This window comes from Moschus berezovskii, chromosome 11, assembly GCF_049115385.1.
Source record: "Moschus berezovskii isolate FMDL1 chromosome 11, NW_MosBer_1.0, whole genome shotgun sequence".
NCBI lineage: Eukaryota > Metazoa > Chordata > Mammalia > Artiodactyla > Moschidae > Moschus > Moschus berezovskii.
The window spans coordinates 39,565,110-39,591,675 of NC_142470.1; the positions used below are offsets into that span (position 1 = coordinate 39,565,110).

Below are 26,566 nucleotides of genomic sequence, written 5' to 3' on the forward strand. Positions count from 1 at the left end.
GACCAAAATTCTCTCTCTTTCTCTCTCTCCCAGAACTTATATATTCTGACTGTTATTTCTGGAAGTAACTTTAGCTGTTATCTAATTCACTGCCCACCCCGCCCTGCATTTTATTGGAATTCTGTTGCCCTGGCATCTGTGGTGGCTCTCTTCAGCTTTCCACCTCTCATCTCTGATTATTCCTTGCCCACCTCCTCATGGGCTTTTCCTTGTATGCAGTTCCTAAAATATCAGCAGGCGGCATGGATCTGTTTTTTTAAAGCAAGGTATATACTTTTTAAAAATTATTTTTTATTGGAGTATAGTTGCTTTACAATTTTGTGTTAGTTTCTGCTGCGAATATAGTTGCTTTACAATGTGGTGTTAGTTTCTGCTGTATAGCAAAGTGAATCTGCGATACATATACATATATCCCCTCTTTTTTTGAATTTCCTTCCCATTTAGATCACCACAAAGCAGTGAATAGAGTCCCCTAAGCTATACCCGAAGTGTCTACTTTTCTCTCATTTAAAAAAGTATGGTAAAATATATACACACAGCATTTGCCACTTTAACCATTTGTAAGTGTCCAATTTGCTGGCATTTAGTTCGCTTACCATGTTGTACAACACATAGATGCATTCTTGGTCCCTTGCTGTTTTTCTTTCTACAAAACTGGCCACGGGCTGTCTCCCTTCCTTTCACAGTTTAAACTCTTATCTAGATACTGATGAAACTTTTTATCTCTAGCCTAGATCTCTCTTCATGCTTCAGGGTTACTGCCATTTCCTTCTCCAGGGGATCTTCTTGACCCAGGAATCGAACCTGGGTCTCCCACACTGCAGGCAGATGCTTTATCCTCTGAGCCACCAGGGAAGCCCTTCAGGGTCACAGTCAGGGTCATTCCACCGTCTGGTATGTTCTACTGGCACTGCACTGCAAACTCAACAATTCAAACTGAGCTCACCGCTTCCTTTTGCAAACCAGCTAATTCTCTTCTCCTCATTCAATGATAAGTACTAAGTACTTCCCAAATGGTGCAGTGATATAGAACCCGCCTGCCAATGCACGAGACAGAGAGACCTGGGTTTGATCCCTGGGTCTGAAAGATCCTCTGGATAAGGGAATGGTTACCCATTCCAGTATTCTTGTCTGGAGAATCTCATAGACAAAAGAGCCTGTCAGGCTATACTTCATGGAATTGCAAAGAATCAGCCATGACAAGCGACTTAGCATGCATGCACCACCTATCAATCCAAGTCGGAAATTCTGGAAGTCCATCTCAGTTTTCTCTTTCTTCCTCTCTCCCCTCCCCAAGTTTGCACCCTCCTATAAGTACACGTATTCCTTCGACCAGCTAAATATTTCCTGAATCTGGCCTTATCTACTCCTTCTTCAATACTTGATTAGATTTAGAATCTTTTTTTTGGGCCACTTGTAGTTATCTCTTCACTGGTTCCTCCACCACCCAAATTGCTACCAAAATTCCATCCTCCACCACTGCATCTAGAGTTATTGACCTAACATGTTATAATAGCTCTGCTGCCCATGAACATTTAACAGTTCTTCATGGTCAAGCATTCTTAATATTGGAGAATTTGATGAAAGTGATACAGCCCTTTCCTCAGAAAAGGACACATTCATATTTATAAACAAGCTCACTAATTTTGATCATATTTTCAGAGGGGTCTATCAAACCCCCAGAATCCATTTATGGATCCCTCAGTTCAAAAGTCCTTAGATCAAGGCCCTTCACAACTAGGCCTCTCTTTTCTCCAACCTCCTCCCTCACCACCTCCCTCCTTACACTTTGGGCTTTGACGAAACTCAGCCACACGTAGTTCCTGTACACCAGCTCACTGTTTCTCTCACGGTCTGCTCCCTGAAACACCCTTTCTTCCTTTCATTCCTTGGGCAACTGTTTTTCATCTTTCAAGTCTTAGCTAAGTGAGTGAGTGAAGTTGCTCAGTTGTGTCCAACTCTTTGCGACCCCATGGACTATAGCCTACGATGCTCCTCTGTCCATGGGATTTTCCAGGCAAGAGTACTGGAGTGGGTTGCCATTTCCTTCTCCAGAGGATCTTCCCGACCCAGGGATTGAACCTGGGTATCCTACATTGTAGGCAGACACTTTACCATCTGAGCTACTTCCTAACCAGTCTTAGCTAAGGCACCACCCAATTCATTCATACCATACATATTTATTGAATACCTACTCTATGCCAGGCCCTCTACATAAAAGATGGATGTGGTCTTTGTAATCACTGACCTTGTAATTGAGAGGGGCACACAGATAAGTAAGTGCTACCACTCAACTCCAAGTTTGGGCTCTCATCTTATATCTCTATCTCAGTATCTCCTGTATATTATAGATATTATATCATTATGTGCTTGTCTCTCACTGAACTATAAGACCTTGGAGGACATAAGTCTGACTTTACTTATCTTTGTGACTGAGATGTAATACAATGTTTCAAACTAAAAGGACTTGTCACTCAAGTATTCATTAGATTGAGGGAAAAAAGGATTTGGGAGACTGAGACCCTCCACGGCTAGTGGGTAGCCGAAATGGCACAGTTGCCGATGTTGCCCAGGTTGCTTACCTCCCAACCCATGGTCCTGTCACTAGAAACACCTCACCAGTCTTAATGCAAAGAGCTTGGGCTTTGGACTCAGTAAAATTGAAAGTCCTAATTCTTTCACTTATTAATACATAGACTTTAGGTAACTAACCCAGCCTCTCTTAAACTTCCTTTTCTCAGCATGTATGAAATTGCAGTAATTCATACTTCCCAGGATTGATTCGATATGACATAGGATAAGGTCTGATGCAGGGAAAGGTTGGGGGCGGGAGGAGAAGGGGACGACAGAGAATGAGATGGCTGGATGGCATCACCGACTCTGTGGACATGAGTTTGAGTGAACTCCGGGAGTTGGTGATGGACAGGGAGGCCTGGCGTGCTGTGATTCATGGGGTCGCGGAGAGTCGGACACAACTGAGCGACTGAACTGAACTGAACTGAAGGTATGTAAAGATCCTGGCACACAGCCATCCTTCAGTAAAATGTGACTTTCCTTTCCATTCTCCCCCTTGCTTCTATGCCCAAGCTGTGTTCCTGGTGATGTGCCCAGACTTGGCTCAGGTGAATAAATTTGATTCCTGTGAGCAGTCTCTTACAACTGTGACTGGACTGTGGTGTTGGTGGGTGGTCCCAGGTTACATAGTGGGAAACCACAGGCCTTCAGGTTGCCACTGCAATGTCAAGCAACGGGACATCCAAGTGAGTGTTCCAATGGTAAATTTAATAGCTTCCATTAAAGTCAATCAAACATTAATAGGGGTGAAACACTATCAAATATGATGATTTATTCTTGCTACCTGAGAGATAATCCAGCTTAGAGGTAATCTGGGCTAAAATGGCGATAAAATTGATAGGCACCGAAGATACTGGATTCCTTAACCCATAAATTGGGCAGTACAGGAAAAACTCTAGGTGAGAATTACCCCGGCTCTTGTGGGGCTCTTTGTAAAAAGCATGACTATAAAGTAATGAGGCTGTTCATGTACTGAACATAGTAGAACTCCCGGAGAGAAATCTAATTCCTTCCAGTGACTCTGGATGCTGGAGATTCTCCAGTGATTCAGCCCATGCTCAAAGCAATTCTGAAAAACCTCCTTTGGAAGTGTTTCTGAAGCTAATTTATAGGCCACAAAAAGAAAATCTGTTATCTTGTAAGTCACGTGTTGCTTTGTATCAGTGAGTTTCCCAATTTGATCACCCAACATTCACCAGACCTGGTTCCCACAACTTTTGGAGTTGTTTTGATATCAAATGATGATGATGTCTTCCTAATTCCTCGACTGGGGATATTCAAATACTGTGCCTTCAGAGTCATGCCAGTTTCACAGCAGGAGTGCAGAAGATAGCTCAAAGTTTGAGTCTTGTTAAGGATACGGCTTTCCAAGGTAAATATTTTGAAGAAGCAGTAATAATTTGGATGTGTCACTCCGGGAGTTGGTGATGGACAGGGAGGCCTGGCGTGCTGTGATTCATGGGGTCGCAGAGAGTCGGACACGACTGAGCGACTGAACTGAACTGAACTGCACTGGTACATCTTATTACTTTTTGCCTTATACAAATAATACCAAAAGGCCTTAGACAAGCTGCCACTATAATGCAACGAGAAGGGGAAGATTAATGCCACACTCCTACAAACTCAAGCTTTGAGGTCCTTATCATGGAAGGACACTCTGTGTCAAAATTTTCCAGCATCACTTTGATCTTCACTCGCGATGGTGAGGGTGATAAAAAGTAGATGTTGGATTCATTCAGCACTTTCCTTTCCATAAAATTCATAGAGCTTGCTAGTCAGAACCAGTTTTTAGAGAATAATGCAGACAAGAAGCAGCTCATAAGTACTCAGAATGCCTTAATTCCTGTCAGTGGGCTGTTGAAATAGGATTACAGAAAAAGTAATGTTCAACTACAGACAGTGGAAGAGAAAGACTAATTTCTCACTTCCACTTTTTGTTCCATTAGCTACAGAGACTTGTCTATTTGCCTTTAATGTAACTATTTATTTATTGTTAATGCATATGCTCAACTGGTCCTAGTGATCATACTTCATATGCTAGTCAGCATCATTATTACTATTGTCAATAAGCATATCTTCACTATACTGTTAGCTATTGCTTTAGACTATGAACTTGGAAAGGTAGAAGCCATGTTTATGATTTGGGGCCATCGTCGAGAGACAGATGCTTACTACTGGTGACCATGATGATCTAGTCCTTAAGACAATGTCTCTAAACTGCATAATAGGGCTTCCTGGGTGGCTCAGTGGTAAAGAATCTGCCTGGAATGCAGGAGATGTGGGTTCGATTCCTGGGTTGAGAAGATCCCCTGGAGAAGGAAATCGCAATCCACTCCAGTATTCTTGCCTGGATAATCTCAGGGACAGAGGATCCTGAGGGGTTACAGTCCATGGGGTCACAAAGAGCTGGACATGTTGCTAAGTCGCTTCAGTCATGTCTGACTCTGTGCGACTCCATAGATGGCAGCCCACTAGGCTCACCCATCCATGGGATTCTCCAGGCAAGAACACTGGAGTGGGTTGCCATTTCCTTCCCCAATGTGTGAAAGTGAAAAGTGAAGTCACTCAGTCATGCCTGACTCTTAGTGACCACATGGACTGCAGCCTACCAGGCTCCTCTGTCCATGGGATTTTCTAGGCAAGAGTACTGGAGTGGCTTGCCATTGCCTTCTGGACATGACTGAGTGACAAAATAACAACAAAACTGCAAATAGTATCAGGAAACCAACAGATCATTTTCTATTGAATAGTTAACATATGTTCAGTAGGAGGAGACATAGGAAGATGAACAAAGTCAGCCTACATCTTGGAAGATGTTATCACCATCCAGTGAGAAAGTCAGGACTGACTCACAAAGCTTGCTCAAAGAGTAGCACACATTATGTGCTGTTAATCTCTAAATGATGCTATAACCCACAGTGCTTGAGCTCAGAGCAGGGGGAGTTCAGGAGGCTCGCCGAGATCAGTGAGGCAACCTGGGGCAGGGCCAGGCAGCACTTAGCAGGCCCTGTAGCCATGGTGAAATTTGGGTAGGTGGAGAGGAGGAGAGGGCAATCCAGAAGAAAAGTGAAATTTGATCAAAGGCACTGAGTAAAGATGGACATTATTTAGAGTGAGGAAACATGAGATACAAATACGGGATCATCATCAAACAATTTTTTAAACCTGTTAGGGATCAAAAATCTGCATTCACAAATTTTCAGGCCAGCAGCTAAAGGCCAGCTGAGGTTGCCAAGCAGGAATCTACTGTGAAGAGGCTTTGTTAGATATTTACTCTGATGGGTTTGCACCTTTTACATACAGTCTCAAAAGCCTTGACCTACCTTTTGTAAGTCGATGGATTTGGAGAATGCAGATAAAACAAAAGTGCCTTAGCTGCACCTTTTTCATTTTCTTGGCCTGCAAATGAAGCAGTTTTCCTGATGCTGGACGGTATATAAAAGGAACTCAGAAATATTTTAGTTGTCACTGATTCAAGTGCTTTCTAATTTTTTAAGTAAATGAAACAAAATATTAAGCCCACTGCTTTGGACCCTGGCTAAACTAGCATCTGTTCTAGGAACCACCGATACAGCAAAGGAATGCTGGTTATGTATTACTTGTGGCACAGACTCTTCTTCTGGAGAGCTATAAATTAAATCACTGACTTTTGAATTTTCTTGGTGCCCTAATGAATAGGTGAGAAGCTGGTTGATTTGCAAAAGGAAGGGCGCTCATGTACCCTGGTGGGACTTTGGCATTCTGTGGGGAGCAGAGGAAAGAGTCTAGTTTGCTCTTTGCGGGTGCAGACAATGTAAATCACAACATCCTGGCCAGAAGACATGTAAAGACCCCGTGGCAATTTGTGATTTGGTGCATTGTGACTGTAAACTCCCAGCCAGGACAATGGAGCCTGGGTCTGGCTGCTGTCTCCTCCAGTTCTGGGATAGCCTAGTCCACTGGTTTTTGCCAATTTTGGGCCATTTAAAGAGCTGGCATTATTTTAATATTGGCAGAGAGAAAATGCTCAGAGGCTTTCTCTGTGATTTGGTCATATTTCCCCAACTATGAATCTCTCCCTCTCTTCCTGCCCCATTCCTTCCACCCCTCTCTTCTCTTTCTCTCCACAAACACACACTTTCTGGATCCTCTTTCAATTGTGCACTTCTTCCTGCAATTGTGCCTCTCACAACTGGATTTGCTAATTCAGAACGTTCAACCTAAAAGACTAAATCTTTTGGAATAGCCTCAATGACCCAAGAGCACGCGTAAACACACACACTGGACATTCACTAAAACTTGTGAACTTAAGGAATATACTTTCTCTCAGGTTCCCATTCAGAGACTGGGGATTCTTATTTTATATTCAAAGAAGCTTGGTTGTTTGATATCTGAGCACCCGGAAGCTTCTGTCAAATCAGAAAAGCGGGGGAGAGGATCTAAACTAGAAGACCAGGAAGTGAGAGGCTAGAAAAAGCAGAACCGTAAACTTCAAAAAACAGTGACCAGAAGACATCCCTAGGGGCAAACAGCCACAGAAATCAAGGGTTTCATAGTAACATGGAAACTTTTAGTTCCTGATAAGAATGGCAGAGAGTAAGGGATTTCCCTGACAGTCCAGTGGTTACGACTTTGCCTTCCAATGCAGGGGGTGTGGGTTCAATCCCTGGCTGGGGAGCTAAGATTCTGCACACCTCTTGGCCAATTGCAGCCAGAAAACCAAAACGTAAAACAGAAGCAATACTGTAACAAATTCAATAAAGACTTTAAAAGTGGTCCACATTAAAAAAAAAAAACTTCAAAAATAATGGTGGAGAATAAAATGTAAACACTATACAACACTTTATAACATTCACTTTGTGTACAAAGGCTTCCATAGGAAGAAAGACCTCGAAGGGAGTGAGTCCAGTTCAGTTCAGTTCAGTTGCTCAGTCGTGTCTGACTCTTTGCGAACCCGTGAAGGGAGTGAGGGATGAGCTCAACTGATGTTTTCTTTGTTCCCTCAGTAAATGATCTCATTCTAGCACAGCCTGAACCTGTGACCGAAGAGAGTTTGTGTGTCCCCAACCAGAACTGGGGGCTTCTCTGGTGGCTCAGATGGTAAAGAATCTGCCTGCAATGCAGGAGAACTGGGTTAGATCTCTGGGTCAGGACAATCCCCTGGAGAAGGGTATGGCTACCTACTCCAGTATTCCTGCCTGGAGAATTCCATGGACAGAGGAGCCTGGTGAGCTATAGTCCATGGGATTGCAAAGAGTCAGACATGACTGAGAACTAACACTTTTCACCCAACTGACTGATGAGAACACAGTTCTTTGAATACATGTTTATTCTTTTACCTCCCTTCCCCACAACTCTGGGAGAAGGCAATGGCAACCCACTCCAGTACTCTTGCCTGGGAAATCCCATGGACGGAGGAGCCTGGTGGGCTAAAGTCCATGGGGTCTTGAGGAGTTGGACATGACTGAGAGACTTCACTTTCACTTTTCACTTTTATGCATTGGAGAAGGAAATGGCAACCCACTCCAGTGTTCTTGCCTGGATAATCCCAGGGACAGGGGAGCCTGGTGGGCTGTCGTCTTTGGGGTTGCACAGAGTTGGACACGACTGACATGACTTGGCAGCAGCAGCCACAACTCTGTTTTCTCTCTATTTTGTTTTCTATTCTCTTACTTTATTGTTTTTGTTCTGTTTTTGGAGGGGCTTACTCCATTGTTCCTCTGTAATGGTTTGAGCTCACAGCTTGACTAATCAACTTATGTCTTTCTTCTTTTCTCACATAGATATTTAAGGATATACATTTCTGCCTAAGACTCACTTTAGCTGTATTCTACAAGTTTTGGTATGAGGAATCTTTATAATCGATTACTTTATTTTCTAATTTCCATTATGATTTTAATTTGACTTATAAAAGATTTAAACGGTTTATTTGAAACTGTAAGCACATGAGATTTTTCTATACACAGTAAGCCCTGCAGCAGCACTATGAAGATGTCATGGATTTGGCTGTAAGGTGGTTGGCGATCAGCTCCTTCCCTCTGCCTGGCCCCTACTCTCCAGAGGAGAAAGGATAGAGTTCTCGTTTCCACTGTTGGTAGGGGTGAGTGGGGGAGAGGAAGTGAAAAATAAGTTTTGTTCAGCATATGTTTCATCATCTTTACTTTGGGTACAACACAGACTGCTGGGAAACATTTTAATGAACTTAAGATGCATCCATTGTAGGATGACTCATTATTTTATGAGCCATTAGGGAAAAACACTATGAGATTACGATACATTAATCTCTGAAATTTTCTAATTTCAGACATATGTTTCTTAAAATTTATGGAATAATGGTATTTGTCATTAATCTTATAACTGTATAGCCCTCATTTTATGCAACCCCCAAATTTTGGACACTACTTGGAACATTTTGCTGTAGCATTACTGTGTGTCCACTATATCATGTTTAATTGCATGATTTAAATCATTTTTTGGGTATTTATTCTTTTTGCAAAGAAATAGAGGAAAACAATAGAATTGGAAAGACTAGAGATCTCTTCAAGAAAATTAGAGATACCAAGGGAACATTTCATGCAAAGATGGGCACAATAAAGGATAGAAATGGTATGGACTTAACAGAAGCAGAAGATATTAAGAAGAGGTGGCAAGAATACACAGAAGAACTGTACAATAAAGATACTCATGATCCAGATAACCACAATGGTGTGATCACTCACCTAGAGCCAGACATCCTGGAATGCAAAGTCAAGTGGGCCTTAGGAAGCATCACTATGAACAAAGCTAGTGGAGGTGATGGAATTCCAGTTGAGCTATCTCAAATCCTGAAAGATGATGCTAGGAAAGTGCTTCACTCAATATGCCAGCAAATTTGGAAAACTCAGCAGTGGCCACAGGACTGAAAAAGGTTAGCTTTCATTCCAATCCCAAAGAAGGGCAATGCCAAAGAATGCTCAAACTACTGTACAACTGCACTCATCTTACACGCTAGCAAAGTAATGCTCAAAATTCTCCAAGCCAGACTTCAACAGTACATGAACCGTGAACTTCCAGATGCTCAAGCTGGGTTTAGAAAAGGCAAAGGAACCAGAAATCAAATTGCCAACATCCGTTGGATCATAGAAAAATCAAGAGAATTCCAGAAAAACATCTACGTCAAAGCCTTTGACTGTGTCGATCACAACAAACTGTGGAAAATTCTTCAAGAGATGGGAATACCAGACTACCTTACCTGCCTCCTGAGAAATCTGTACACAGGTCAAGAAGCAACAGTTAGAACCGGACATGGAACGACAGACTGATTCCAAATTGGGAAAGGAATACGTCAAGGCTGTATATTATCACCCTGCTTATTTAACTTATATGCAGAGTACAACATGCGAAATGCTGGGCTGAATGAAGCACAAGCTGGAATCAAGATTGCTGGGAGAAATATCAATAACCTCAGATATGCAGATGACACCATCGTTATGGCAGAAAGTGAAGAGAAACTGAAGAGCCTCTTGATGAAAGTAAAAGAGGAGAGTAAAAATGCTGGCTTAAAATTTAACATTAAAAAAATGAAGATCATGGCATTGGGTCCCATCCCTTCATGGCAAATAGATGGGGAAACAATGGAAACAGTGACAGACTTTATTTTCCTGGGCTCCAAAATCACTGCAGATGGTGACTGCAGCCTTGAAATTAAAAGACACTTGCTCCTTGGAAGAAAAGCTATGACCAACCTAGACAACATATTAAAAAGCAGAGCCATTACTTTGCTGACAAAGGTCTGTCTAGTCAAAGCTATGGTTTTTCCAGTAGTCACGTATGGATGTGAGAGCTGGACCATAAAGAAAGCTGAGCGCCCAAGAATTGATGCTTCTTAACTGTGGTGTTAGAGAAGATGACTGCAAGGAGATCAAACCAGTCCATCCTAAAGGAAATCAGTCTTGAATATTCACTGGAAGGACTGATGCTGAAGCTGAAACTCCAATACTTTGGCTACCTGATGTGAAGAACTGACTCATTGGAAAAGACCCTGATGCTGGGAAAGACTGACGGTGGAAGAGAAGGGGAGAACAGAGGATGAGATGGTTGGATGGGATCATTAACTTGATGGACATGAGTCTGAGCAAGCTCCAGGAGTTGGTGATGGACAGGGAGCCCTGGCATGCTGCAGTCCATGGGGTCACAAAGAGTTGGATATGACTGAGTGACTGAACTGAACTGATTCCTTTGGCTGCTTGATCTATTAATTACTGAGAGAACTGTTTTAAAACGTCCTATTGTGATGGTGGATTTATCAATTTCTCTTTGTAATCTTGTCAGCTTTTGCCTCATATACGTTGAGAATATGTCATGAAGTACAGGCTAGAATTATACTTCCTAGGTTAATGGTTCCTTTTAACATTATGTAATGGTCCTCTTTTTATCAATAAAGATTTTTAGCTAAAAAGTTTAATATAGCTATATTAACTTTATTTTGGTATTCCCTTGACATAATTTTTCTCATACTTTTATTTTTAACCTTTGTGCCCTTTTATTTTGTTGAATGCATGCTTTATTATAAATAAAATATAGCAGAATATAATTTAAACACAATATATCAGTCTGCATTTTTTAACTGCTGGGTTTGGCCTTTTATATATTTATCTTGGTTATGGATGAGTATTTGGACCTTTTATTTCTAAAAATAAATATTACCATCTTGCTATGTGCTTATCTGAATTTCCTCAAGTATAGATTCAGAAAAATCCTTTTTTTTTTCCTCATTTACTCTCAAAACAAGGAAATTTCAAACTTGGGGCAAACATTCTTTAAAATGCCTTGAGATAAAAATACTGAAAGTCAATTCCTCAAACATCCAAGAAAAACAAATCAGCACAATCCTCCAAAACATATTTGAAAAGATTCTTATGTATACAAGGGTTATCAAAATAGAGATGCCGCCAAACTATTTTTATTTCAGTTCATAAACAACATCTGACATCTGAGTTTGGCATTCTGATATTCCTGTGGTCTTTTAGCCTTTCTAATGACGGTACAAGAAACCATAGCTCATCTTGTTAAAATAATAATAATAAATACTAGGATATTGTAAAAAAAGACCTTGAGTTACATATGTCTCTACTAAAGCCAGCTAATAAATAGATGAGACTGATTTGTGACTAGTGTATTGTTTGTAAATGAGATGGTGTGTTTGAAGTTATTTGAAAAAAATTTTTTTCTTGGGAGAAGCTTTAAGCTCACTTTAGTTTGAAATATAATCTCATTTGTATCAGGCAGAGGTTAGCTAGTTTGAACCACACGGGAAATCAATCCTAGGTGTTCATTGGAAGGACTGATGCTAAAGCTGAAACTGCAATACTTTGGCCACCTCATGCGACGAGTTGACTCACTGGAAAAGACTCTGATGCTGGGAAAGGTTGGGAGCGGGAGGAGAAGGGGACGACAGAGAATGAGATGGCTGGATGGCATCGCCGACTCTGTGGACATGAGTTTGAGTGAACTCCGGGAGTTGGTGATGGACAGAGAGGCCTGGCGTGCTGTGATTCATGGGGTCGCGGAGAGTCGGACACGACTGAGCGACTGAACTGAACTGAAGAGAAACTATCTCCAGTGTCACCAACAAAAGGCTCTCATTTATTTTCAAAATATAAAAGTCAAACTCATTTGTTATACCATAAAGGAATGATAATATTTGCCTTACTCTTTCACTACATCGCTTTTAGTTCTAGAATTTCAGACTTTCAGCATTGGAAGAAGTCTGAAAGTTTTTCTAGTCCAATTGCCTATCTGATGCATGAATGGCCCTGACATAATTCTGCCAATTTATCAAGTTGCCTGGACTTGAATATAACCACAAAGGGGAGTTGACTCCCACCTGTACGGAGCACCCAATCAGAAAGACCTTTTACAAAACTGAGCCACAAACTATCTATCAACCTATTCTACTCCACTCTTTGTAACCTCACGGACCATAGCCTACCAGGCTCCTCTGTCCATGGGATTCTCCAGGCAAGAATACCGGAGTGAGTTACCATTCCCTTCTCTAGGGGATCCTCTCGACTCAAGAATTGAACCCAGGTCTCTCACAATGTAGGCAGATTCTTTACCATCTGAACCACCAGGGAAGCCCCATTCTACTCCTTAGATATACACAATAAAAGCAGATGTACCTCAGGAGAGCCCAGCCCTTGAAATATTGAAAATGTCTACCAAATCTTTCTTCATATCTTCGGTCTCAATTCTATAGATTATTCTATATGATTTATCATACTTGGTAATTTTTTTTCACATATTCAGTTTTATGAGGTTCTCCTTTGTAGTGTCCTTACTATTAAATAGGGCTTCCCTGGTGGCTCAGAGGTTAAAGCGTCTGCCTCCAATGCGGGAGACCCGGGTTTGATCCCTGGGTCGGGAAGATCCCCTGGAGAAGGAAACGGTAACCCACTCCAGTATTCTTGCCTGGAGAATCCCATGGACGGAGAAGCCTGGTAGGCTACAGTCCACGGGGTCACAAAGAGTCGGACACGACTGAGCGACATCACCTACCTACCTACTATTAAATACGATATTTGCAAGATGTTCCTTCAGCAAGTTGAAAGGTTCTATCACTTCCTTAGGCTCAGATACCATTCTTCTGTTAATTCAACCAGAAATCAGAGACTCTGTCACTGCGCTGATTCTTAGAGAACCTATAACATCAGCCTAAGGAAGCTAACACTGGGTATCTATTGGGTACTAGGAGCACTGCCAACTGTTTAAGGACTGGGATTTTAGCCACACTGATCTGATCCCAAAGTCCGTGATGTTTTCCATTTTTCTTCCCCAACTAAGTCTTTCCTTTGTACTTTGCTAAGCCACATCTTTCACAGGACATATCACCTGTGATATGATTACAGCAATAAGAAAGTAAAAGCCATCCTTTTTCAGGGGCTGATTATGAGACACTAATGAATCACTTGTAGCCCTGGGGCTGTGGATTGGTCATTCTTGGAACAAAGTTTCTTTCACCTCAAATAATGGAACACTAAACTGGAGCCTGTTCCTTTCCAAATGACCAAATTATAAATCAGGGACATCCAGATAAATAATATTTTGCTAAAAGACTTGAAATAAACAAATGCTGAATTAATCTTCCAAAAATATTGCCTTGTTCTTCCTTTGAATGGCTTCCCATCACCCAGACTCCATCGTCTGTCATTCAAACCCTCGGCAAAGTCAGTCTCCTATTTCCCCTCCAACCCTGACAACCCTTATTCTTCCAGGATAGGAATTCTTCAACCTGTGTGAAGACATGGGGGTTAAATGGATAAGGAGAAAGGTGGACACGGGAGTGAGCTAAACAGGCAGTGGAATGATGTCAGGGTGAAGAATCTATAAGAAAAATTGGGGTGTGGGGCTTGGTCCTGCCCTTCTCCACTGGTTGTTTGGAAGGGACTGGTCTTCTCCATGAGTCTTTTCCTGTAATTGAGAAATACAACTGGGGAGAAATAAAAATTGGGGAGGGTCTTGTTGGGAAAAAGACACTCTGAGCTGAGTCCATCGTGAGCTGTCTACACGTTATTCTTGAATTTCTAGAATTTGTCCAGCTCCCTTTTGCAGGAAGACATGAATGCCTTCTTAGGTAATTGAGAAGTTAGGGTTAGGGTTAGAACCTGGTAACCTTAGGACCATTAAGTGGACTCTCCCCAGAGTGTGCAGTGCTTGTGCCAATTTACTTATCCACAGGCCTGGGTGGAGGCTCACAAGTCTTTGGAACAGACGAAGAATTTCTGAATACCCTGTGGTATTTGCCTTTTGCATCCCCAAATATAATATTTACCTTTTACACCACCAAATATAGTATTTACCTCATGGAGTATGTATTCTGCCTTGATAACTAGTTTGTATGCTTCTGGAGGGCAAAGACAGGCTACGCGCTTCTCTGAGACCCTAACACTTGGACCACAGGACTATTTCATACGGGCTGGTCCCAGTCTTTGGGTCTGACCACCATCAGCAACTGCTTCTCTAAACTGCTTTCCTTAATGAAGAGGCCCACATGCTTATAGCTGCTGGTATGAATTAGCTACTTCAAAGATAGCTACCTATTTTGATTAATGGATTGTTTTGTTTACCTTGGAAAAGAAATAGAAGAAAAAAGACTTCTCTGATTTTTACTTTTTCTGAAGAGTGAGCATTAGTTTTTTATTATGTTGGAAGGTGAGATTGCCACTCAGCACAAGGTTCTGGATTCATTCCCTACCAGGCTGGTGAAATTCAAGAAATTTTGGCAAGGGCAATCATGCCAACTGTCTGTTTACCTAGATAGTTATACAACTACAAAGCTGGGCTGGATTTTTATTTTCCTAAGTTATTTCAAAGCAATTAGTAACAGAATTGAACTGACTTACAAAATGAACCCAGGAAGTTGCTAAGAATAGAACTCTGCAGACAAGGTTGGAAGATGGCCCCTGACCTCCATCTGAAGCCTCTCTTTGCTGCAGCCACTGGAGCACTCTTCTGTGGGCTCCAGCACACTGTCTTCTGAGCTAGGCCAAACCAAGGCTGCCTGTGCAACCTCAGCCTTCACTGGTGGCATCCAGATTATTTAAGTTACCATCGCCTTGGTTTCTGGTGAAAGTGAAAGTCGGTCAGTTGTGTCTGACCTTTTGTCACCCCATGGACTATACAGTCCATGGAATTCTCCAGGCCAGAATACTGGAGTGGGTAGCCTTTCCCTTCTCCAGGGGATCCTCCCAAACCAGGGATCGAACCCAGGTCTCCTGCATAGGAGTCAGATTCTTTACCAGAAGAGCCACAAGGGTCTTTGGTTTCTGGTATCCCAAGGCAAACTCAGGCCATGCCAGTTTTCCTACGACACTGCTTTCCTCAAGATTCTTTTTTTGAAGATGAAAAATGTTTATTTCCTAAATGAGGAGATACTGGAATTCAACATCAAAACAGCATTCTGTATTATACTTAAACACCAGAGAAAAACTCCAACTAAGGAAGGCTTCTCCACCAGGTCCCAGTTGTTTTATCTCTATCTTTTCTCCTAACATCCCATCCCAACTAACCACAGCCACATGGGCCTCAAACACACCTTTACCCAGGCCATACCCTGAGCAAATTTATCATCTTTCCTGTGAATCAATCCTTCTTTGACTCCCCAAACACTCCACTTCATGATATCACTGGGCATTGTTCATTTCTCAATTAGAGCACTTATGTGAAATTGCTAATCTTTGCAGTACTTGTCTGTTTCCCATGCATTATCTTTGTGTTCCTTGGACTTAGCAAATGTAGTTACTTGGATTCTATATCAGTCACAATGGTTTTGTCTGCTTTGGGCTGTAGATCCTCATGTGCCAGGGCCTGCCCTGAATCTTGATCTTGATAGCACACAAACACATTTTTCTTACTCTTTTTCTGGGAAAAATGCCATTAGTTTGGGAAAAGAACAGTCTCAATTCATGAAAATCTGAAGAATAAAATCATTTAAAAACCCTTGGGAAACAAACTGGTACTATGTTAATCCATATAGAAGTCAAAAGTACTCCAAATCCCAGTGAGTTCTGGCTATCTCAGGGCACGCTGGAGGATCTAGGCTGTCAGAAAATTCTGAGCTTGCAGCTCTCATCTTTATGAAATGGTACCTCCTCTAATAAGATGCTTCCAGACATGCTGGGTGTGATAGCATATTTTAAATGATAATACTAGAAATTTTCTATGTGGTAATGATGCATCAAATTTAGTTAATACTTGTTTTGACTCATTCTTCTAAATAGTCTAAATAGTCCCCTCATGTTACTCCATGATCCATTTACTGAGAAAACTTTTGTTTTCAAGAACAGTGAACATTAACAGTAACACACCACTATGTATAAAATAGATAAACAAGATTTACTGTACAGCACAGGGTACCACATTCCATATCTTGTAGCAACCTATAATGGAAAAGAATTTGAAAAATAATATATATATATATATAAGTAAAACTGAATCACTTTGCTGTACACTTGACACTTGCACAAGATTATAAATCAACTATAGAGAAAATATTGAAGAAACTGCAGCTTAACCCAGTTTGACTTATCACCAGATCTAATTTACTGGTGCTGCTTCCCTCGTTATTATGCAGGCAACATCTTCAGTCTTTCCCAGCCTGTAAAGGAACAGGCTTATCATGGACTCAGAAGGAAGCATACTTCTTAATCAGGGGAAAATAGCCTGTTTATAAATAATGAATAGCAAATCTTTTAATGAGATAGTCCATTAGACTTTTACTCGGCAAGGAAAGAGAATGTCAATGCACTAACACACAGCTGTCACTTTTTAAACTTTACAACAAGACAGACACTGAGACAGGCTCAGATTAACTTGCCCAAGATCACTGTAGGAAATGGAAGGGCTAGAACCTGAAATTAGGATTTTTGACTCAATATTATTAATTCTTCCATTATGCTGTAATCATAGAGCATTTGTTCTGGTTTTGATGCCTTAGGGTTAAGTCTGTTGCATTTTTATTTTAATTCAAAATTTTTCTCTGAATGGGAACTGACATGGGTCCTCTCAGATTTACTCAGCCTTGTCACTGTGTGGCTCAGTGGGTAAAGGATCAGCCTGCAGTGTAGGAGATACAGGAGACATGGGTTTGATCCCTGGATCAGGAAGATCTGAGGAGGAGGGCATGGCAACCTACTCCAGGATTCTTGCCTGGAAAATTCCATGGACAGAGTGGCCTGGTGGGCTACAGTCTATGTGGTGGCAAGGAGTCAGACACGACTGAGTGACTGCGCATGCTCACATGCACACCACTGTAGCCAGGCTACTGTTCATGTAAATTAGGAGGAAAGAGAGGCTGTCCACTGAGTTAGTATTAATTTTGGACTTTTATGTCTAATTTTAGGCCTCCTCTTCAAAGATTGTGATTCTCCAACCTGGAAACCAACACTAATCAAATCCTAATAGTTAATAGTGAAGAGCCTCAGCTGGGCCTCACTATTGATCACCAGGTGGTCAAGGGTGTGGAGTGCACATCCTAGGAAAGTAGTTGGCAACCTGAGAGATGGACCTCAATTAGAAGGCACCAGATATTGACACAAAATAACAGAAAAAAAAAAAGTCATTTTTCCTGGGAGGGACCATGAACAAACTATACTCATGGCTGTATCTAGTCCTGCTCAGGTTGGTTTCACTTGAGCGGAAGGCCACTTTCCACTTCTCATCTGTTATTATCATGTTTCAAACCACCACTTGGGTTTTGTCTCCTTCACGAAGCCCTCATGACTCTTCATGGATTCACCCCTCTTTTCTACTATGAAATCCTACAGCATTTATACACCTGGCTCCCACAACCTCATTCTTTATTACATACTCTTTTATGAGCTTGTTGGACTCATGTCTCAAAATGGATTTTAAGTTCCTTAAGCATAGCGACTTGTAAAATGTAAATGGAGCACCAGAGACACAGGCAGAATTTGAGAAATACTTGTTGGATAATTCTCTGATTTTTGTACACTTCATGTGGAAAATTATACAATTTTAAGGTTATTTACATAAAAGAAGACAATCTTTCATAAAAAGTTCTGGTAAGGTCCTAAATTTGCTTGCATTGTTATCAAAATGACAAATTGCTTTTTGCTGTTTCCCTTAGAGCAGTACATTTTGGTGATTTTTCTCAACCTATTTCTAGAGTTGGGGAAAAAAAAGGAGGCCGGTGAAGACTCTTAGAGATGGGATGTATTCAAATATGCTGGGAAGAGAGAGCTTTGGATCTTTGACCATTTTCTATAGTCATGGAGCTCAACAAAGTTTACCATTTGTATAGGAATCTTTTAGTTCTTGGATGGAAAAATGTCTTTCCTGTAAAACTTCATGGAATTTCTGCTCCTGGCAGAGGCAACAGTTATTCATTGCAGATCTTGAAAACTTGTGACACGGTTGTCCAAATGGGCACCAAATAAAGTGAGAAAAGAACAGGTTCAACTACATATTTTAAAATTATTTTTGGTTCCAGGGGATGGACTGGGCAGGTTGCAACTGGCACTGACAAGACTAACCCTTTACTCAGACCCAAGGGATCATTTTTGATCTAAAAACCTTGTCCTCCAAACCAGCTGCCCAAGAAACAAAGGGAAGTCCAAGACCTTACTTCATATTCTGGAGGACCACCCACTCTACTTGCATCTCTATTTGTCCAGTGATGGCTTTAGTCTTTTTAGTTTGAGCTTCTACAGGACCTGTTGGGGTCTGGGGTTGAATATTTCACTATAGGTCCTCTTCTCTGGATGATTTTCGCCAATTTGTCTGCTCCTTTGCAATCACTTGGGTTTGATCAAGCAACAAACATGCTCTCATAGGACTACATGTTGTGTTGAAAGAGTTATTTTGTTATATTGGGACTCTGAAGTGAGGAGCAACTCTTTGGGAAGAATCTCCAGTTAGGTCCATCATTTGACTAAGCTTCCACTATAATAACAACTAACATTTATTTAGCACTTACTGCAGGCCAGGCCTTCTGCCAAGCCCTTACATAATCATTTCATTTAATACTCAGAATATTGATAAGGGATGTAAATTATTATTATTCTAATTTTACAGATTAAGAAGTTGAGGTACCTAGGGGCTAAATAATTCAGTCAAGGCCACAGGGCTAGTGGACAAAAAACTGACATGATTCCTCCTCTGCCTCAGATCCTCTCTGGCTTTAGCCTTCTTCCTGTCAACTGAGGGCTACTCCTTGGCCAAAGTCCTTTAATTATTTCCTTAAGTATAGTTAATTTACAATGTTGTGTTAGTTTCTGGTATACAGCACAGTGATTCAGTTATATTTACATAGGAGGATATAGACTCTTTTTCATATTCTTTCCATTATGGTTTATTACAGGATATGGGATTTAGTTCTGTATGCTATAGAGTAGGACCTTGTTATATATCTATTAAATATATAGTATTTATTAGATATATGGTATTTTGTATCTGCTAATCCCTAACTCCTAATTTATCTCTTGCCCACCCCTTTTCCCCTTTGGGGAAATTTGTTTTCCCCAAAACAAATAAACATAAATTTGTTTTCTATGTGAAGTTTATTTGTATCATATTTTAGATTCCACATATAAGTGACAGCATATGGTATTTTGTTTTTCTCTACTTACTTAGTAAGACAGTCTTCACCTAGTACAACAATAGGTCCATCCTTGTTGCTAGCAATAGCATTATTTCATTCTTTTTCATGGCTGATTAATATTCCATTGTATATATGTATTACATCTTATTTATTTATTCATCTGTCAATGGACATTTAGGTTGCTTCCATGTCCTGACTATTGCAAAACAGTATTGCTATTAACCAGGTTGCGATGCATATTTCCTTTGAATTAGATATATGCCCAGGAGTGCGACTGATGGATCCGATGGCAACTCTATTTTTAGTTTTTTTATGGAACCTCCATACTGTTCTCCATAGTGGCTGCACCTTGGGGCCATTCTTGATTCATCTCCTCTCAAGCCTTACGTCTAACGATTTGGGAAATATGCTAGCTTTGCCTTCAGAATATATCTGACTATGATCTCTTCTCTCATCACCATTGTTCCCACCTGAGTCAAGCTGCCATCATCACTTGTGCCTGAAATATTACTATAACCCTCCTAACTAGTCAAGGTCCTTCTATCCTTGTCTTCCTATCGGCTATTCCACCAGCCAGAGTGAACTTTCAAATGCAAGCCAGGTTGCGTTGCACCTCTGCAAAAGCCGAAGTTCTCACAAGACCCTCCGCTCTCCATCCCATAACCTCACTGCCTACTGCTTGCCTCACTTGCTTCCTGTGACTAATCACCAGCCCTCTTTCTCCCTTGAACACACCAGCTGACCCTGGTGGTGGGCTCTGAGCAGTGGGGCTCACCGTTTGGCAAATTCTCCTTCACAGTTAACTTCAAAGTCTCTATTCAAATGCCACTTCTCAATGTATCTCTATTTAAAATTTGTACTCACTCACTCACTCAAGCAGTACCAAATTTTCTTACTTGGTTGCATTTTTTTCTTTATTTTACTTTTGGTGGTATGGGTTGTGTGATCTTAGTTCCTCCACCAGGGACTGAACCCAGGCCCATAGCAGTGAAAGCATGGAGTCCTAACCTCTGGATCATCATGAAATTCCCTTGGCTTTTTTTTTTTTCCCCACAGCTTATATCACTTCTTAACATAGTGTGTGATTCATTTGTTATGTCTATTGTTCACTGTCTGCTTTCTCTCCCTGCATCCCTGTGAGATAGGAGATTTTTGTCCTTTGTGTCCTCTGATGTATCTTGAGCACCCAGGGCAGTGCCTATCTGGCACACTGCGCATGATCAGCGAATATTTGTTGAATAAATGAGTGAATGGACCTGGATCTAAAATCTTAGGGTCCTTATAACTTTGTCATAGACATGCAGCCTTCTCAAGTGAAAGGCGAATAATGCAGATATTATGAGGTGATGCTGATCAAGTGGAGAAGGCAATGGCAAGCCACTCCAGTACTCTTGCCTAGAAAATCCCATGGATGGAGGAGCCTGGTAGGCTGCAGTCCGTGGGATCGCTAAGGGTCGGACACGACTGAGCGACTTCACTTCCACTTTTCACTTTCACACATTGGAGAAGGAAATGGCAACCCACTCCAGTGTTCTTGCCTGGAGAATCCCAGGGACGGGGGAGCCTGGTGGGCTTCCGTCTATGGGGTCACACAGAGTCGGACACGACTGAAGTGACTCAGCAGCAGCAGCAGCAGCAGCAGCTGATCAAGGGTTAGTTGAACAGAAAACTTAGTGACTTGCACTCAGATGAAGGAGATGGGAAATGTAACAAAACCTGGAGTGAGTAGGGACGATATTAGAGTGACTTGACTGGGAGTTCTTTTCCTTTCGGGTTATGTCAGTAAGGACACTCTCTCTTCTTGGCTTAGAGAGCCAGGACTTGAATTTGTCATCCTGCCCCTGCCACCCCACAGGCTTGGTCCCGAGATATTTCCCCTTCCCACCTCCCTGCCCTCATGGACTCAGGACACGGCTGTTTCTCTGGTCCGGTCAGACATAATGAGAAATACAGGCCCAAACTGTTGGGTCATTCCAAAGGAGGGAGGAATCTGGAATGGCATTGTTAGATTTGGGGTATTTTAATCATTTCCTGCAGGTTGGCAGTTTCCAACAGGGTCAATTTCTGAAAAAATCAGGCAGGGCATGCTTGGAGACATGTCACTGCTCCTGCATCCAGCTTTCAGATTTGGTCTCCAGATTTGAGGTTCCACAGAGGCGTGTCTGAGACACAGACATTGCTCAGGGGTGACATGTCTGGCATGTCTCTGTGAGGACGCTAGGCTCTTACTTTGGTCAGGTGGAACTTTTCCGTTGTCTGCACCCACTGCATCGGTTTACTCAGCTTTCAGGAAAGCTGACTGGCTCCTAACATATGATGGAATGTATATGTGTGGGAGGAAAGGAGAAGGAGGGACAACTGGGGAAGCTGGGTGCATTGTCTCTTGTGAGGCCTGGCCTCCTGCTCCTCCAGGAAACAATTCATGTTTATCTTGTCCAGCTCCGGGGCCTGCCTGCTCTCCCTCATCCACCTGGATAGTGTTAAGGACACAACCACTGAGGGGTTCTAACGACATGCCCTCCAACGGCCAGCTGGGAACTGACTAAGGTACCTGTCTAAGCTGGCCAGCAGGTCAAAAAATGCTACTAGAGTGATCTTCCCAGGTGGCGCTAGTGGTAAAGAATTCTCCACATTTGCCTGCCAATGCAGGAGACATAAGAGGCACAGGTTCAATCCCTGGCTGGGAAGATCCCCTGGAGAAGGGCATGGCAGCCCACTCCAGTATTCTTTCCTGGAGAATCCCCAAGGATAGAGGAGCCTGGTAGGCCACAGTCCATAGGGTCACAAAGAGTCAGACACAACTGAAGTGACTTAGCATGCAGAGCAATCTCATGGGAAAAGTGCATTTGGTAGAATAGAAGCTGAATATTCAACAAAGATACTTTTGGAAATGTTCATATTAGGAGCTGAGGTCTGTATATGAGCTAACAAAGCCCTGACTGCCCTCTGACGGGCTGAGCTCTGACAGTGGGAGCAGCCTCATAGATCCAGGAGTTCCCAGCCAGAGTTGCACAAGAGAGCTCCCAAGGGGGCTCTGGACCCACCAAAGCTGGGGCCCGCTGCACAGACTTTGTCCCAATTGGTCAGGGAATTCATATTTTTTAAAAGCTTTCCAAGTGATCTCATGTGTAGCCAGAGATGAATACTACCTTCCATGAAGGACCCAGAGATGGGGCATCGGAGGAGCTGGCAGAGGATACAGTCTGCCCTCTGCCTCACTACCCCTATGGGCCAAGGTCCCTTCCCCTCTCTCCCACTTCATGAATTTTCCATTTTCCCCTGGATTATTTTCACAGTCATATTAACAAGTAGCAACTTCTCTAATTCTAAATAAAAGCTTCTCTTTTTACTCTACCTCTTTCTTCAGCTACTGCACCACCCACCTCCCCATGCTTCCTTTTAGAAGAAAAACTCCCTAAGATGGGTTTTCTGTATATACTGTGCCATTTCTTTCTGTGCATTTTCTCTTAAACCCAGTCCATCCAGGCATCCCCATTCCATACTGCACAGGCCCTGGCCCCATCGTACCATGTGGTCATGCCAGTGTGTCCAGGTCTCACTTTTAGTAAGAGAAATGGGGAACCTGGGAGGCACAGGCATTCCTGATACACTCCTGACATGTGTACAGCCCCTGAGGTGGCCAAAGGCTGGCCTCGCAGTGCCAGAGTCAAAGCTCAGTTAACAGAACGCAGAACTGGAAAAAACTCGCCAGGGAGATGAGGATGACAATGAAGTTCTCAGTCAAGGGAAAGGCAGGGACTTACGCAGTGTGTGGTGGTGATGATGACAGAACTGGAGATGAAGGAGAGGCCATCGTTCATGCTGACCTGAAGTGCGGCTTTCCTGTAACGACACGGGGACCAGGGATATTCAGCACGGTGTGCGGACACACAGGGCCCCTGGGGGCTCCGTTCTAAACCACCCTCTGAGCTGGCTCCTTTGTAAAATGCGGAGGATGCTCTCCAGGGGCCCATCCATCACTAACACCCTAGAGAGATATCAGGATATACCTGGCTGGTGCAGCAAGGCAGTGTATGCTGCCTTTCTTACATCATGGCAAATAGAATTGAATGGGCAGAGGCTGCTCCCGTTTACTTGCCACGTTGTAGTAGGTAGAAGAGGTCGTCTTAACAAATGGTCCAAATTAGCAGGGGATGAACTGGTTAAGCTAGAAGCTCTACAGTTGTTTTCTGGACTCTCAGTGATGAGATTCTGATGGTGATGGTTTTGTTACCACCCAGCCAACACAGAAAGGTACAGCAGTACATGAGCTAACCTGCCTGCTATTTCCTCTCATCTAGAAGATGCTCATTGAAACACAAGCTTGCCTTCTGCAGCACAGACACAGGGCAAGTTGGTGGAATCAGTGGCATCATGAGCTGATGTCAGACAACTAAATTTGGAGGCTTTGCAATTTGAACAAATGATTGAAAGCAGAATTCAAATGAACAAGTTTAGCATTTTTCCTTAAAATCACCATTCTGTCTTCGGTCTGTTAGAGATGTGTTTACAGAGAGGTTAGTTTGCGTTCCCTTACCAACACTGCTTATCTGTTTCCCTGCATATTTCTTTTCTTGCTCAGGATGCTAATTCTCTTCCTTCTCTTAAATATTTTCATCTCATCTCACTAGTACTTATCACAACTGCATCATTGTGAGATTTTATCCGTAAATTAGTTCAGAGAGGCTTGGGCAGTATGGATGAACACGTGATGCTCCGGAGAGACACGGAGGAACATTGAACATGGCCTCAGAGGGTCTGACCATGGGGTCCTGAATCAGCTGGCTCACTTATCCTTGCTGAGCTTCTTTTCCAAGTTTCCTTATCTCTAAGAAAGGAGATAATCATCTAGAAGGGCAATTATGATGACAGGATGAGGTTATGACAGCGCTTTGGGCAGTCTGAGAGCTTTCTAGAAATGTAGTTGTGATGAAGCCAGACAGACCTTGTTTTGAATTCATACTCTTCCACTATGTGACCTCAACAAGCTACTTAAATTCTCTCTGCTACAGACTGCACATCTGTAAAACTGCAATGGTTCATTGGGCTTCCCTGATGGCTCAGAGGGTAAGGAATCTACTTGCAATGCAGGAGACCTGGGTTTGACCCGTTTTGGGGAGATCCCCTGGAGAAGGGGATGGCAACCCACTCCAGTACTCTTGCCTGGCGAATCCCAAGGACAGAGGAGCCTGGCAGGCTACAGTGGCTCTTAGGAGAATAAAGGTCCCCTCTGTGAAACACTGATGCTAGTCCCTGGCTCACTGCACTCGTAGCACCATTATTATTATCTGGAGGAGTCTAGAGAAGGTTCCATAATGACAGTGAAGAGACACTCTTCTCCTTTTGTCCACCCCCACCTCCTCTCACTGACCTGGCTGTGGGGTTTAGTTGCTGGTGGAAACTTACATGCCAACTTCCTTTAAGATAGGTGCTGGACACAGCAAATAAGTATCTTCCACAGTGAAGGGCTTCTCATCTGTAAAAAGGAAGTCACTGGATTAAGAGGAGTGAGGCAAGTTGATAATTTCATATTCGGTGCCTCCTGCAGACCATCAACCAAGTCCTAGGAGACACTAGAAAAGCCGTGATGTTTTGAAATATAAACTTGAGTTGTAAAATCCATTATAGTGAATGCAAGCTCTTCTGCCTGAATACTTTCTAACCTGTATACCCAATTGAGTTTCAGTGAGCACTTATACAGTGAGCTTTTACCACAGCCAGGCATAACTGAGGGGAAATGAGAAGGTGTTAGACTGATCCTTGGGGGCTTCAAGTCTAGGTCAAGTTTGAGAGAGGAGTCATATTCATGGGAATAGTTTGTTGATTCAACATTGTTTATTGATACAATAGCCAAGCCAGGGAATCCGCCTAAGTGTCTATCTACAGATGAATGGATAAAGAATTAGGGCATATGTGTGTAGGATGGAGTGTTATTCAGCCATAAAAGTGGAAACCTCGCCATTTGTGACAACATGGATAGACTTTGAGGGCATTATGCTACACAAAATGTCAGACAATGAGAGACAAACACTGTATAATCTCACTCATATATGGAATATAAAAAGGAAAAAAAAAACAACACACAACTCACAGATTCAGAGAGCAGATTGGTTGTTGCAGGGGTAGGTGGGGTGGGTGAAATGAATACAGTGGTCAAAAGGTACAAATTTCCAGGTATAAAATCATTAAGAAATGGGGATGCAATATACAGCATGATTTGAAAGTTTACAAGAGTAAATCTTAAAAGTTCTTATCCTAAAGGAAAAAAATTACAACTATGTGTGGTGATGGATGTTAACGAGATTTATTGTGGTGATCATTTCACAATATAAAAAAATACTGAAGCATTATGTTGTACACCTGAGACTAATAAGTATCAATCATATCTCAATTAAAAAAAAATTGCTGACAGATACAAGAAGTAGCTAAGCCAAAATATTGTTTGGCTTCAGAAGACAGAGAGCAGCTCCCTCTAGGTGGGTGACATGATGAGGTCACAGGGAACATAACAGCAGCTGAGTTTCGGGGGAGACATGAGAAGATGCATTCCTGGGGGTAGAAATGGCAAACAGCAAAGACAGAACAAACAAAAGGGATGCTCCAGGGTAGGACGTAAGGAGGATTTTAAAAAATCAGTATAGGAAAATGTTTGGTCCAAGTTCTTTGAGTTAGACTAAGGGATTTGGACCTAAGCCTATTTGGCTATGAAAAGAACTTTGGAGGTTTTTGGAGAAAAACTTGAAGTGATGATTTTGGAAGTTTTAGCAAATGTAGTTATGAAAGATGGATTCAAGCAGGGAGGAATCTGGAGCTGGGGGATTTCTTTTTCTTATCCTAATGGATGTCCAGGGAAAAACTTAAGCAGCTTTAATCTGGAACTCCTTAAAACTTCATCGTATCTCAGATTCTGGGGCC

General features: G+C 42.2%; 1 protein-coding gene across 1 annotated transcript in view; it reads right to left on the reverse strand.

The window, feature by feature from the left end:
• The window catches only part of ANTXR1 (ANTXR cell adhesion molecule 1), a 266,648-nt gene that overhangs the window by 120,209 nt on the left and 119,873 nt on the right, over positions 1-26,566 (reverse strand). Inside the window, exons 11-12 of the mRNA XM_055400577.2 lie at positions 25,058-25,127; positions 23,416-23,494 (exon numbers count right to left, since the gene is read on the reverse strand). Of these exons, the coding sequence (XP_055256552.1) occupies positions 23,416-23,494; positions 25,058-25,127 (149 nt within the window). The remainder of the gene's footprint in view (positions 1-23,415; positions 23,495-25,057; positions 25,128-26,566) is intronic.